Source organism: Bombina bombina, chromosome 9, assembly GCF_027579735.1.
Source record: "Bombina bombina isolate aBomBom1 chromosome 9, aBomBom1.pri, whole genome shotgun sequence".
Lineage (NCBI taxonomy): Eukaryota > Metazoa > Chordata > Amphibia > Anura > Bombinatoridae > Bombina > Bombina bombina.
In genome coordinates, this window is record NC_069507.1 from 220504145 (window position 1) to 220518428 (window position 14284).

Below are 14284 nucleotides of genomic sequence, written 5' to 3' on the forward strand. Positions count from 1 at the left end.
CAGCCAATCAGATTGAGCTCGCATTCTATTGGCTGATCGGAACAGCCAATAGAATGCGAGCTCAATCTGATTGGCTGATCGGATCAGCCAATCGGATTGAACTTGATTCTGATTGGCTGATTCCATCAGCCAATCAGAATTTTCCTACCTTAATTCCGATTGGCTGATAGAATCCTATCAGCCAATCGGAATTCGAGGGACGCCATCTTGGATGACGTCCCTTAAAGGAACCGTCATTCTTCAGTTGGACGTCGTCGGAAGAAGATTGATCCGCGCTGGAGGTCTCACGATGGAGCCGTTCTTCATCGGATGAAGATAGAAGATGCCGCTTGGATCAAGATGGTTGCCGGTCTGGATCGCCTCTTCTTCCCGGATAGGATGAAGACTTTGGAGCCTCTTCTGGACCTCTTCAGCCGCAGGATTATGGATCGCCAGCCCCCGCTTGGGTTGGATGAAGATTTTGGAGCCAGGACCGATCGGTGATACCCGGTGAGGTGAAGATAAGGTAGGAAGATCTTCAGGGGCTTAGTGTTAGGTTTATTTAAGGGGGGTTTGGGTTAGATTATGGGTATGTGGGTGGTGGGTTGTAATGTTGGGGGGGGTATTGTATGTGTTTTTTTACAGGCAAAAGAGCTGAATTTCTTGGGGCATGCCCCGCAAAGGGCCCTGTTCAGGGCTGGTAAGGTAAAAGAGCTTTGAACTTTTTTAATTTAGAATAGGGTAGGGCATTTTTTTATTTTGGGGGGCTTTGTAATTTCATTAGGGGGCTTAGAGTAGGTGTAATTAGTTTAAAATTGTTGTAATATTTTTCTAATGTTTGTAAATATTTTTTTATTTTTTGTAACTTAGTTCTTTTTTATTTTTTGTACTTTAGTTAGTTTATTTAATTGTAGTTATTTGTAGGTATTGTATTTAATTAATGTATTGATAGTGTAGTGTTAGGTTTAATTGTAGGTAATTGTAGGTATTTTATTTAATTTATTTATTGATAGTGTAGTGTTAGGTTTAATTGTAACTTAGGTTAGGATTTATTTTACAGGTAATTTTGTAATTATTTTAACTAGATAGCTATTAAATAGTTAATAACTATTTAATAGCTATTGTACCTAGTTAAAATAAATACAAAGTTGCCTGTAAAATAAATATAAATCCTAAAATAGCTACAATATAATTATTATTTATATTGTAGCTATATTAGGGTTTATTTTACAGGTAAGTATTTAGCTTTAAATAGGAATAATTTATTTAAGAAGAGTTAATTTATTTCGTTAGATTTAAATTATATTTAATTTAGGGGGGTGTTAGGGTTAGGGTTAGACTTAGCTTTAGGGGTTAATCCATTTATTACAGTAGCGGCGAGATTCGGTCGGCAGATTAGGGGTTAATAATTGAAGTTAGGTGTCGGCGATGTTAGGGAGGGCAGATTAGGGGTTAATACTATTTATTATAGGGTTATTGAGGCGGCAGTGAGGCGGATTAAAGGTTAATAACTTTATTATAGTAGCGGTGCGGTCCGGTCGGCAGATTAGGGGTTAATAAGTGTAGGCAGGTGGAGGCGACATTGAGGGGGGCAGATTAGGGGTTAATAAATATAATATAGGGGTCGGCGGTGTTAGGGGCAGCAGATTAGGGGTACATAAGGATAACGTAGGTAGCGGCGCTTTGCGGTCGGCAGATTAGGGGTTAATTATTGTAGGTAGCTGGCGGCGACGTTGTGGGGGCAGGTTAGGGGTTAATAAATATAATATAGGGGTCGGCGGTGTTAGGGGCAGCAGATTAGGGGTACATAAGTATAACGTAGGTGGCGGTCGGCAGATTAGGGGTTAAAAAAATTTAATAGAGTGGTGGCGATGTGGGGGGACCTCGGTTTAGGGGTACATAGGTAGTTTATGGGTGTTAGTGTACTTTAGAGCACTGTAGTTAAGAGCTTTATAAACCGGCGTTAGCCCAGAAAGCTCTTAACTACTGACTTTTTTCTGCGGCTGGAGTTTTGTCGTTAGATTTCTAACGCTCACTTCAGCCACGACTCTAAATACCAGCGTTAGAAAGATCCCATTGAAAAGATAGGATACGCAATTGACGTAAGGGGATCTGCGGTATGGAAAAGTTGCGGCTGCAAAGTGAGCGTTAGACCCTTTCCTGACTGACTCCAAATACCGGCGGTAGCCTAAAACCAGCGTTTGGAGCCTCTAACGCAGGTTTTCACGGCTACCGCCCAACTCTAAATCTAGGCCTTAGGGTTTATTTTATAGGTAAGTATTTAGTTTTAAAAAGGAATTATAAACGCCTAGATTTAGAGTTCTGTGTTAGCCGTCAAAACCAGCGTTAGGGGGTCCTAACGCTGGTTTTGGCCGCCCGCTGGTATTTAGAGTCAGTCAGGAAAGGGTCTAACGCTCACTTTCCAGCTGTGACTTTTCCATACCGCAGATCCCCCTACGCCAATTGCGTAGCCTATCTTTTCAATGGGATCTTTCTAACGCCGGTATTTAGAGTCTTGGCTGAAGTGAGCGTTAGAAATCTAACGACCAGACTCCAGCCGCAGAGAAAAGCCCGGAGTTAAGAGCTTTCTGGGCTAACGCCGGTTCATAAAGCTCTTAACTACTGTGCTCTAAAGTACACTAACACCCATAAACTACCTATGTACCCTTAAACCGAGGCCCCCCACATCGCTGCCACTCTAATCTGAAGATTAACCCCTAATCTGCCGACCGGACCTCACCGCTACTCTAATAAATGTATTAACCCCTAAAGCTAAGTATAACCCTAACCCTAACACCCCCCTAAGTTAAATATAATTTTAATCTAACGAAATAAATTAAATCTTATTAACTAAAGTATTCCTATTTAAAACTAAATACTTACCTGTAAAATAAAACCCTAATATAGCTACAATATAAATAATAATTATATTGTAGCTATTTTAGGATTAATATTTATTTTACAGGCAACTTTGTATTTATTTTAACCAGGTACAATAGCTATTAAATAGTTAATAGCTATTTAATAGCTACCTAATTAAAATAATTACAAAAGTACCTGTAAAATAAATCCTAACCTAAGTTACAATTAAACCTAACACTACACTATCAATAAATTAATTAAATAAACTACCTACAATTATCTACAATTAAACCTAACACTACACTATCAATAAATAAATTAAATACAAATACCTACAAATAAATACAAATAAATACACTAACTAAAGTACAAAAAATAAAAAAAGAACTGTTAAAAAAAATAAAAAAATAATTTACAAACATTATAAAAATATTACAACAATTTTAAGCTAATTACACCTACTCTAAGCCCCCTAATAAAATAACAAAGCCCCCCAAAATAAAAAAATGCCCTACCCTAGTCTAAAATAAAAATTGAAAAGCTCTTTTACCTTACCAGCCTTTAAAATGGCCTTTTGCAGGGCATGCCCCAAAGAATTCTGCTCTTTTGCCTGTAAAAAAAACATACAATACCCCCCCAACATTACAACCCACCACCCACATACCCCTAATCTAACCCAAACCCCCCTTAAATAAACCTAACACTAAGCCCCTGAAGATCTTCCTACCTTGTCTTCACCACGCCGGGTATCACCGATCCGTCCAGAAGAGGGTCCGAAGTCTTCCTCCTATCCGGGGCTGAAGAGGTCCATCATCCGGCTGAAGTCTTTATCCAAGCGGGGGCTGAAGAGGTCCATCATCTGGCTGAAGTCTTTATCCAAGTGGGGGCTGAAGAGGTCCATCATCCGGCTGAAGTCTTTATCCAAGCGGGGGCTGAAGAGGTCCATCATCCGACTGAAGTCTTCTATCAAGCGGCATCTTCAATCTTCTTTCTTCCGGATCCATCTTCATCCCGCCGACGCGGAACATCCATCCTGGCCGACGGCTTCCCGACGAATGACGGTTCATTTAAGGGACGTCATGCAAGATGGCGTCCCTCGAATTCCGATTGGCTGATAGGATTCTCTCAGCTAATCGGAATTAAGGTAGGAAAATTCTGATTGGCTGATGGAATCAGATTGAGCTCGCATTCTATTGGCTGTTCCTATCAGCCAATAGAATGCGAGCTCTTGGATGACTTCCCTTAAAGGAACCATCATTCGTCGGGAAGTCGTCGGCCAGGATGGATGTTCCGCGTCGGCGGGATGAAGATGGATCCGGAAGAAAGAAGATTGAAGATGCAGCTTGATAGAAGACTTCAGCCGGATGATGGACCTCTTCAGCCCCCGCTTGGATAAAGACTTCAGCCGGAAGATGGACCTCTTCAGCCCCCGCTTGGATAAAGACTTCAGCCGGATGATGGACCTCTTCAGCCCCGGATAGGAGGAAGACTTCGGACCCTCTTCTGGACGGATCGGTGAAACCCGGCATGGTGAAGATAAGGTAGGAAGATCTTCAGGAGCTTAGTGTTAGGTTTATTTAAGGGGGTTTGGGTTAGATTAGGGGTATGTGGGTGGTGGGTTGTAATGTTGGGGGGGTATTGTATGTTTTTTTACAGGCAAAAGAGCAGAATTCTTTGGGGCATGCCCTGCAAAAGGCCCTTTTAAGGGCTGGTAAGGTAAAAGAGCTTTTCTATTTTTATTTTACAATAGGGTAGGCAATTTTTTATTATTTTAGGGGGCTTTGTTATTTTATTAGGGGGCTTAGAGTAGGTGTAATTAGCTTAAAATTGTTGTAATATTTTTATAATGTTTGTAAATTATTTTTTTATTTTTTGTAACTTAGTTCTTTTTTTATTTTTTGTAACAGTTCTTTTTTTATTTTTTGTACTTTAGTTAGTGTATTTATTTGTAGGTATTTGTATTTAATTTATTTATTGATAGTGTAGTATTAGGTTTAATTGAAGATAATTGTAGGTAGTTTATTTCATTAATTTATTGATAGTGTAGTGTTAGGTTTAATTGTAACTTAGGTTAGGATTTATTTTACAGGTACTATTGTAATTATTTTAACTAGGTAGCTATTAAATAGTTATTAACTATTTAATAGCTATTGTACCTGGTTAAAATAAATACAAAGTTGCCTGTAAAATAAATATTAATCCTAAAATAGCTACAATATAATTATTATTTATATTGTAGCTATATTAGGGTTTATTTTACAGGTAAGTATTTTGCTTTAAATAGGATTAATTTATTTAATAAGATTTATTTTATTTCGTTAGATAAAAATTATATTTAATTTAGGGGGGTGTTAGTGTTAGACTTAGCTTTAGGGGTTAATACATTTATTAGAGTAGCGGTGAGGTCCGGTCGGCAGATTAGGGGTTAATAATTGTAGGTAGTTAGCGGTGACGTTGGGGGGGGGCAGATTAGGAGGAAATAAATATAATATAGGGGTCGCCGGGGGTTAGGGGCAGCAGATTAGGGGTTCATAGGGATAACGTAGGTTGCGGTGGTGTATGGAGCGGCAGATTAGGGGTTAATAGTATAATGCAGGGGTCAGCAATAGCGGGGGCGGCAGATTTGGGGTTAATAAGTGTAAGGTTAGGGGTGTTTAGACTCGGGGTTCATGTTAGGGTGTTAGGTGCAGACATAGGAAGTGTTTCCCCATAGGAAACAATGCGGCTGCGTTAGGAGCTGAACGCTGCTTTTTTGCAGGTGTTAGGTTTTTTTTCAGCTCAAACGGCCCCATTGTTTCCTATGGGGGAATCGTGCACGAGCACGTTTTTGAAGCTGGCCGCGTCCGTAAGCACCGCTGGTATTTAGGGGCAGCAGATTAGGGGTTCATAGGGATAACGTAGGTTGCGGTGGTGTATGGAGCGGCAGATTAGGGGTTAATAGTATAATGCAGGGGTCAGCAATAGCGGGGGCGGCAGATTTGGGGTTAATAAGTGTAAGGTTAGGGGTGTTTAGACTCGGGGTTCATGTTAGGGTGTTAGGTGCAGACATAGGAAGTGTTTCCCCATAGGAAACAATGCGGCTGCGTTAGGAGCTGAACGCTGCTTTTTTGCAGGTGTTAGGTTTTTTTTCAGCTCAAACGGCCCCATTGTTTCCTATGGGGGAATCGTGCACGAGCACGTTTTTGAAGCTGGCCGCGTCCGTAAGCACCGCTGGTATTTAGAGTTGCAGTGGCGGTAAATATGCCTGTACGCTCCCTTTTTGGAACCTAACGCAGCCCTTCTGTGAACTCTAAATACCATCGGTATTTAAAAGGTGCGGGGGAAAAAAAGCACGCGTAGCTAACCCACCCCTTTGGCCACAGAACTCTAAATCTAGCCGATAGTTATTAATAGTAATTTTAGATGTATTTAAATTATATTTAAGTTAGGGGGTGTTAGGGTTAGACTTAGATTTAGGGGTAAATAACTTTATTATAGTGGCGGTGATGTTGGCGGCGGCAGATTAGGGGTTAATAAGTGCAGTTAGGTGGCGGTGACATTGGGGGTGGCAGAGTAGGGGTTCATAGGGATAATGTAGGGGGCAGCGATGTTGGGGGCAGCAGATTAGGGGTTCATAGGGATAATGTAGGTGGCGGCGGTGTTCGGAGCGGCAGATTAGGGGTTAATAATAAAATGCAGGTGTCGGCGATGTCGGGTGGCGGATTAGGGATTAATAAGTGTAAGATTAGGGGTGTTTAGACTCGGGGTTCATGTTAGGGTTAGGGTTCATGTATTTCCCCATAGGAATCAATGGGGCTGCGTTAGGAGCTTTACGCTGCTTTTTGCAGGTGTTAGGTTTTTTTTCAGCCGATTCTCCCCCATTGATTCCTATGGGGAAATTGTGCATGAGCACGTTTAGCCAGCTCACTGCTATCGTAAGCAGCGCTAGTATTGAGGTGAAATGTAGAGCTAAATTTTGCTCTCCGCTCACTTTTTTGCGGCTAACGCCAGGTTTAAATAGACCTGTAATACCAGCGTTGTCTTAAGTGAGCGGTGAGAAAAAAATGCTTGTTAGCCCCGCACACCATTACCAACAAAAACTCGTAATCTAGATGATTGTGTTTAATGTCCCTTTAGCTTTCATTGAAATATTACAGCACAAAACTACATGAGGAACTCTACCATATGAGCTTAGCACTTGCTCACTATACGCTATGAGTTTTACTGTGCGCGACCATAGAATTCTATCATGTAAGGGATTTAGCGCACTCATGCTATCCGACATAAACAAGTTAGTACAAATAGAAGCACTATTGATTGCGCTCAAGAGATGTTAGCGCACATAAGTGCTAATATTTTTGCGCTCCGTTTGTTATCAAGGTTTCAATGAGGTATTTCATTTATTACCCCTATACAGAATATTGATAGTCGTATTGTGTGTAAGAAATGGAATAAACAAATCTTGGTAGGCTTTAGCGTTCCCATTAGCTATTATGAAACAATCCTATTCAGCAATATTAACAGTGATTGATGACAAACACCTTTCATAGCCCTTTATGAAAATTGCCAAAGGACAATCAAATGTAAAGCCACCCTAATATATCAATATTAGATTTTTACACACAGAGTAATTTAATTATTGGGTTAAGCAGCATGAATTTAATTTGATGGCTAATGCATACTCATAATGGTGTTATTTTTCCTGGAGGACTGAGATCATTATTCTCTTGGAGCAAAGATATCTACAGTTAGGTTCAACAAGACCAGTATCTGCGAATAACATTTTAAACCTGAAAAAAAATTATGTTAATTTTAAGGCTGCTAATGTCAGCTAAAATTAGCATAAATATGCAAATATAATTTAATTATACACCATACCTTATAAGTGAAAGTAGCTAAGGCTTATTTTACATTATCATGTGTTTCAAATTAGATTCCTACATTCTTAGAGGGACCATATTTATATATGAATTCCTTATTACCTATATTGACTGTCACCTGACCCTAACTAGCTCACATTTATTGCAAGAGATTGACAGAGCAGACTAGCGTTCCCTATGTAGCTGATATTGTAGTACTCTAGACCTTTTTTTGTCTCTTTTGGTTGTAGGTTTACATCTGATCCTTACATGTCAAATTACAGGATAAACAAAATTTACTAAGGGTTAAACTCACCCATTGTGTGCAATTGTTTATTTCAACCCAACCTATAAATAAATGCATGTCAACACAACTCAGAGCTGGGGAGAAGACTGCAAATGGTTGTGTTTATTTAATGTAATAACATAAAATAACAAAAATTTTCATAGACAAAAATTACAGAGGGGGGGTGCCACAAGAGTTCCTATATCAACAACTCAAGCAAAGCAAGACAGAGCCCACAATAAAAGGGAGGGAAGGAAAAACCACGGAACAGGACCAAGAGGAAAAGTGTCACTCACTGACACCCCCACAGATGCCCATGTCCCCCCCACTCACTGAAACACTTACAGATGCCCATGTCCTGCCCACTCACTGGCACACCCAAGGACTCCCATTTCCAGCTCATTCACTTACACACCCAAGGACGCCATGTCCAGCCCAATCGCTGACACACCCATGGAGGCCCATGTACAGCTCACTGGTTGACACACCCAATGACACCTATATCATGCTCATTCGCTTACACAACCAAGGACACCCATGCCCAGCCCACTCACTGGCACACCCAAGGATGCACATGTCTAGCCCACTCACTGACACACCCAAGGAGACCTAAGTACAGACCACTTACTAGCACACCCAAAGACTGTGTTAAGCCCACTAGCAGACTCTACATTGAAAACATTCAAAGTGCAATTAGTTATTTAATTTCTACAAATTATCCTTAATACACTGCTCTATAGAATATACATAAATAGAATATACATAATACAAAGTCTACAAAATCTAAAGAGATTACAAAAACACAATACAAAGCACTAAATCATAAGAAAAAACATTTAAAATAGTCTAAAGTGAATAAAATGAAAAGTCCAAAGTTAATGTAATGAAACTTTCATTTGATTGTGTAACATATGCCTCTCTTTCACATCCAGAAATGTAGAGAACACCCTTTAGTGAAATACATTTTTAGAATCCTGAGAGGGAGTTTATAGTAGGCAGATCAATTTAGATGAAACTTGCCTACCTAATTAGCATTTAAGAATCTGCTTGTTAGTCTCAGGATTATTATTATTATTATTATTATCAGGTATTTGTAGAGCTCCAACAGGTTCTGCAGTGTTATGAACATGGGTGGGATATAAAAAACGATTACAGGGATCAAATGGGGAGAGAGGGTCCTGCAGAGAGTTGCACTGTTGTAGTCGGCTCTTTTGAAGGTGAACTACAAACAGCTGGGCTCATAGGCTTACATGCTATGGAGTTTTAGGGGATAGCAGTGGAGATAGGAAGGTTAATGTAGGTTGTAAGCGTCCCTGAATAGTAGAGTCTTCAGGGAGCACTTGAAGCTTTTAAAACTAGGGGAGATTCTTGTGGAGTGAGGCAGAGAGTTCCATAAGATGGGAGTAAGTCTTGAGAAATCTTGTAGACGGGAATGTGAGGAGGTAACAAGAGAGGAGGAGAGTAGGAGATCTTGAGTGGAGCGAAAGGGACGGGAGGGACAGTATCTAGAGACAAGGTTTGAGATGTAGGGGGAGCAGTGCAATTGAGGGCTTTGTGTGTCAGGGTGAGAATTTTGTGTTTAATCCTGGAGGCAAGAGGAAGCCAGTGAAGGGATTGGCAGAGAGGTGCGGCAGATGAAGAGCGATGTGCAAGGAAGATGAGCCTGGCAGAGGCATTCATTATGGATTGTAAAGGAGCTAGGCGGCAGCTAGGGAGACCAGAGAGGATAGAGTTGCAGTAGTCGAGGCAGGAAAGGATGAGAGAGTGAATTTAAATCTTTGTTGTGTCTTGTGTAAGGAAATGTCTAATTTTAGTGATGTTTTTAAGGTGGAAGCAGCAGGCTTTAGCCAAGGACTGATGTGAGGAGTGAAAGAAAGATCTGAGTCAAGTGTGACCCCAAGACATCGGACATGTGAGGTTGGGGTAATGATGGAGTTGTCAACAGTTATAGAGACATGGGGGTTGGAGATTTTGGAAGAAGGGGGGAAAATAAGGAGCTCAGTTTTGGAGAGATTTAGCTTGAGGTAGTGAGAGGACATCCAAGATGAGATATGAGAGAGACAGTTAGTGACACGGGTTAGCAAGGAAGGAGATAGTTCTGGTGCAGAGAGGTAGATTTGAGTATCGTTGGCATACAAATGATAATGAAACCCATGGGACTTTATTAAGGAACCTAGTGAGGACGTGTAGATTGAGAAGAGAAGGGGACCGAGGACAGAGCCTTGCAGTACCCCAACAGAAAGAGGTAACGGGCAGAGGATACCCCAGAGAAGGCTACACTAAAGGTACGGTTAGACAGATAGGAAGAGAACCAAGAGAGAGCTGTGTCACAGATGCCAAAGGATTGGAGGGCATGGAGCAAAAGAGGGTGGTCGACAGTATCAAAGGCTGCAGACAGATCAAGGAGGATAAGTAGAAAGAAGTGGCCTTTGATTTTGCTGTAAGTAGGTCATTGGTAACCTTAACAATTGCTGTCTCGAGTGAAGGGGGCGAAATCCAGATTGCAATGGGTCAAGGAGGGAGTTTAATGTAAGGAAATGGGAAAGACGAGCATATACTAGCTTTTCAAGAAGTTTTGAGGCAAGAGGTAGTAGGGAAATAGGGTGGTAGTTGGATGGGGAGGTTGGATTGAGAGAAGGTTTTTTGAGGATAGGTGTGACTTATGCATATTTAAGAGATGTGGGAACTATACCAGTGCTGAGGGAGAGGTTGAAGATGTGTGTGAGTATAGGGGTAAGGGTAGAAGAGAGGGAGGGGAGTAGTTGTGAGGGGATGGGGTCGAGGGGACAGGTAGTGAGGTGAGAGGATAGTATAAGGGCAGAAACTTCATCCTCTGTAACAGGGGCAAAAGAGCTAAATTTATGGCTTTGTGGGTTTTGGATGATTGTGAGCTTTTGAAGGGGTGGGAGACCGGTAGTATGTTGAGAGCTGATTTCATTTCTAAAGGAGTCCATTTTGTTGTTGAAGTAGCTGGCAAACTCTTGGGCTGAGAGAAAAGTTGTGGTGGGAGGTGGGGGTGGGCGGAGAAGAGTATTGAATGTGGAGAACAGATGTTTTGGGTTTGAAGAAAGAGTAGAGATAAGAGTAGAGAAGTAATGTTGCTTATATAGATTAAGGGCAGAATAGTAGGAGTTCAAGATGAACTTATAGTGAAGAAAGTCAGCAGAACTCACAGATTTCCTCCAGTGTCGCTCAGCAGTACGGGAACATCTGCGTAGGTACCGTGTCAGAGGAGTATGCCAGGACTGAGGATGAGTGTATGTTTTCCGAGCTATGGTAGGTGGGGCCAGGTTATCAAGGACCGATGTAAGGGTGGAGTTATAGTGGCAGATGGATTCATCAGGACAGAAAAAGGAGGGAATGGAAGAGAGAAGAGGTTCAAGAGAGCTAGCCAGCTGTTGCTGATCTAATGACTTGATTCTTCTGTGAAGTTTAGTGTGAGGGGTAGAAGGAGGGAGAGTTGTAGGGAGGGAGGTGATGGTACAAGTGAGGAGGGGGTGGTCAGAAAGAGGAAAAGGTGAGTTTGTGAAGTTTGAGATAGTGCATCGAAAACTGAAAATCAGATCAAGGGAGTGACCATCTTTGTGAGTGGGAGAGTCAGTCCATTGTGACAGGTTGAGAGAGGAAGTGAGTTGCAGAAGTTGTTTTGCAGAGGAGGCAGAGGGATTATCAACAGGGAGGTTGAAGTCAGCGAGAAAGAGGGCAGGGTTATCCGAGGAAAGGAAGTAAGGTAGTCAGGAGGCAAAATGATCTAGAAATAGAGTTGCGGAGCCAGGGGGCCGTATATGACTGCAACGCGTATAGAGAGGGGAGAGAATAAGCAAATCATGTGTGTTTCGAATTGAGAAAATGTGAGGGAAGAGAAGGGCTGTATTTGTTGAAAGGTGCAATGAGAGGAAAGTAAAATACCAACACCACCTCCTTGTCTATTGTCAGACCTAGGAGTGTGGCTGAAGTGGAGACCCCCGTGTTACAGTGCAGCAGAGGAAGCAGTGTCTGAAGGAGAGAGACAGGTTTCTGTGAGAGCCAGAAAATTGAGAGCGTGGGAGATAAAGAGGTCATGGATAGAAGTGTTTGTTGCAAACAGAGCAAGAGTTCCATAGTGCACAAGTGAAGGGTGATGGTGGCTCTAGATGCAAGAGGAATAAGATTAAGGTTACTAGAGTTTTGTTTTTTAAGTCTATTGAAGGACACACATGGGTGTGCAGGGCAAGGAAGTTGTGGGGGACCAGGATTAGGGGAGATGTCACCAGCAGCTAGTATGAGCAAGAGAGAGAGTGACATGAGATGAGATGCGGATTTGCAGTAGTGAGACTGTTTTGGTGATGAGTTGCAAGGGGGAGAGAGAGTCTTTAGGAATGTGTGAAGTTCATGAATACAAAAGTAAGGTAAGGTTAAGAGAGATGGGCTAATGAGTAGTTTGTTGAACAGACAAAAGATGGCAAAAAAAGACAGAAAAAAAATGTCACCTGATTATCCATATAATGTTACCTTGTGACATATGTGGTCACTACAGATACTTACAGGAGGAGTGGATGCTGGGAAAGCTCTTTCTGCCTTCAGACACCAGGCTGGCATCGCCAGTGCAGCGCATCTCTTCATTCATGACCCCATCAGGAAAGCACCGGTAAAAAAAATCAGGACGGGGTCTAAAAGAAAGAACAGTATATGGCTGATTGCTTACTAAGCATATGCTAATCAATCAATTAGATTGCACTTAATGTCTGTTTATTTAATTGTCCTGGTTTTAATTAGAATCTCCCTTAAAGCAACAAGAGATAATTTAATGCTGTTAAGCTACAGCACTTCCAAATTATTTACGTACAGTTTTTATTAGACTTTATATCCTTCACTCTTTTGTTCCAACTGAGTTACAGTGTTTGACACTCATTCCCTTAAAATGTATTGTCCTAATATTCTGTCTTCCACAGTGACATTCTGACAATCACATACTATTAAAGGGATATGGACATCAAAATTAAAGAGATATCAAAGTCAAAATTAACGTTTGATGAGTCAGATAGAGTGTACAATTTTCTGCTATCAAGTTTGCCTCTTTGTGTTTGTATCTTTTCTTGAAACTCCTTTACATTAGAGCATACTGAGGTACACTTAGAAGCGTGCACGGGTCTTGAGCGCTCTATGGCATTAGAGTATTGCAATGCTATACAAACAACCTATAGAGGGAGTCTTAGTTGCAGCAGGTAGTGCTGAGTGTTAGCAGGGAACATCCACAACTCTCCCTTCACTTGCTATTACTGCACCCCTATGGACGTTTATTTTGTGCTCAAATAGTTTTCTCAATTAAATATTGCTACTAGCTTTATATAGGTCATGTAAACAATCTCTTCGTATATCACAGAGTGTTACCATAGAGTAGCTGAAGTTATTGTACTCTATCTACAGGTGCCTGTGTAAAATTACTATGCATACTTCTACCAAATAGTACTCAAGACAAAAGGACATTCCAAACCGTCTTATGTCACATTGGGGACAAGTTTCAATCAAGAATACTAAAAGTCAAGGGTACATCAGAAAGTTTTCTTTATTGTATACTCTGAATTATGGAAGTATTATATTGATTTCCATGTCCCTTTAAATGTACTGCTAAGCAGATTTTGTTTGTTTTGGATACTTCATTCTTATATAACTTTTACCAGAGTACTAGAAATAGTTCACATAAGTGCACATTATATTAAGGTAAAGGATTAAAGGAACACTGAACCCAAATTTTTTCTTTCGTGATTAAGATAGAGCATGACATTTTAAGCAACTTTCTAATTTACTCCTATTATCAAATTTACTTCATTCTTTTGGTATCTTTATTTGAAATGCAAGAATCTAAGTTTAGATGCCGGCCCATTTCTGGTGAACAACCTGGGTTGTCCTTGCTGATTGCTGGATAAATTCATCCACCAATAAAAAAGTGCTATCCAGAGTTCTGAACCCAAAAAAAAGCTTAGATGCTTTCTTTTTCAAATAAAGATAGCAAGAGAACGAAGAAAAAAATGATAATAGGAGTGCATTAGAAAGTTGCTTAAAATTGCATGCTCTATCTCAGTGGTGTTTAACCTTTTTTTTGCCGTGGCACACTTTTTTACATTAAAAAATCCTGTGGCACACCACCATCCCAAAATTTAAAAAAAAATCACACATTGTAGCCTAATGCAGCATATATATATACACATACACACAAACACACACATACTGTATGTATTGTGCTGTTATGCCATGCCTCCTACAAACTACCCCTGCACTGGGAGTAAAAAACAAGCAAAGTTTAAAAAATATGTCACACTGTTGTCAGTCTGCCGTGGCA

The 14284-nt window shown here is 40.8% G+C and overlaps 1 protein-coding gene across 1 annotated transcript in view; it reads right to left on the reverse strand.

The window, feature by feature from the left end:
- The window catches only part of PLPP4 (phospholipid phosphatase 4), a 280271-nt gene that overhangs the window by 80891 nt on the left and 185096 nt on the right, over positions 1-14284 (reverse strand). Inside the window, exon 5 of the mRNA XM_053692654.1 lies at positions 12490-12614. Coding sequence (XP_053548629.1) covers positions 12490-12614 — 125 coding nt within the window. The remainder of the gene's footprint in view (positions 1-12489; positions 12615-14284) is intronic.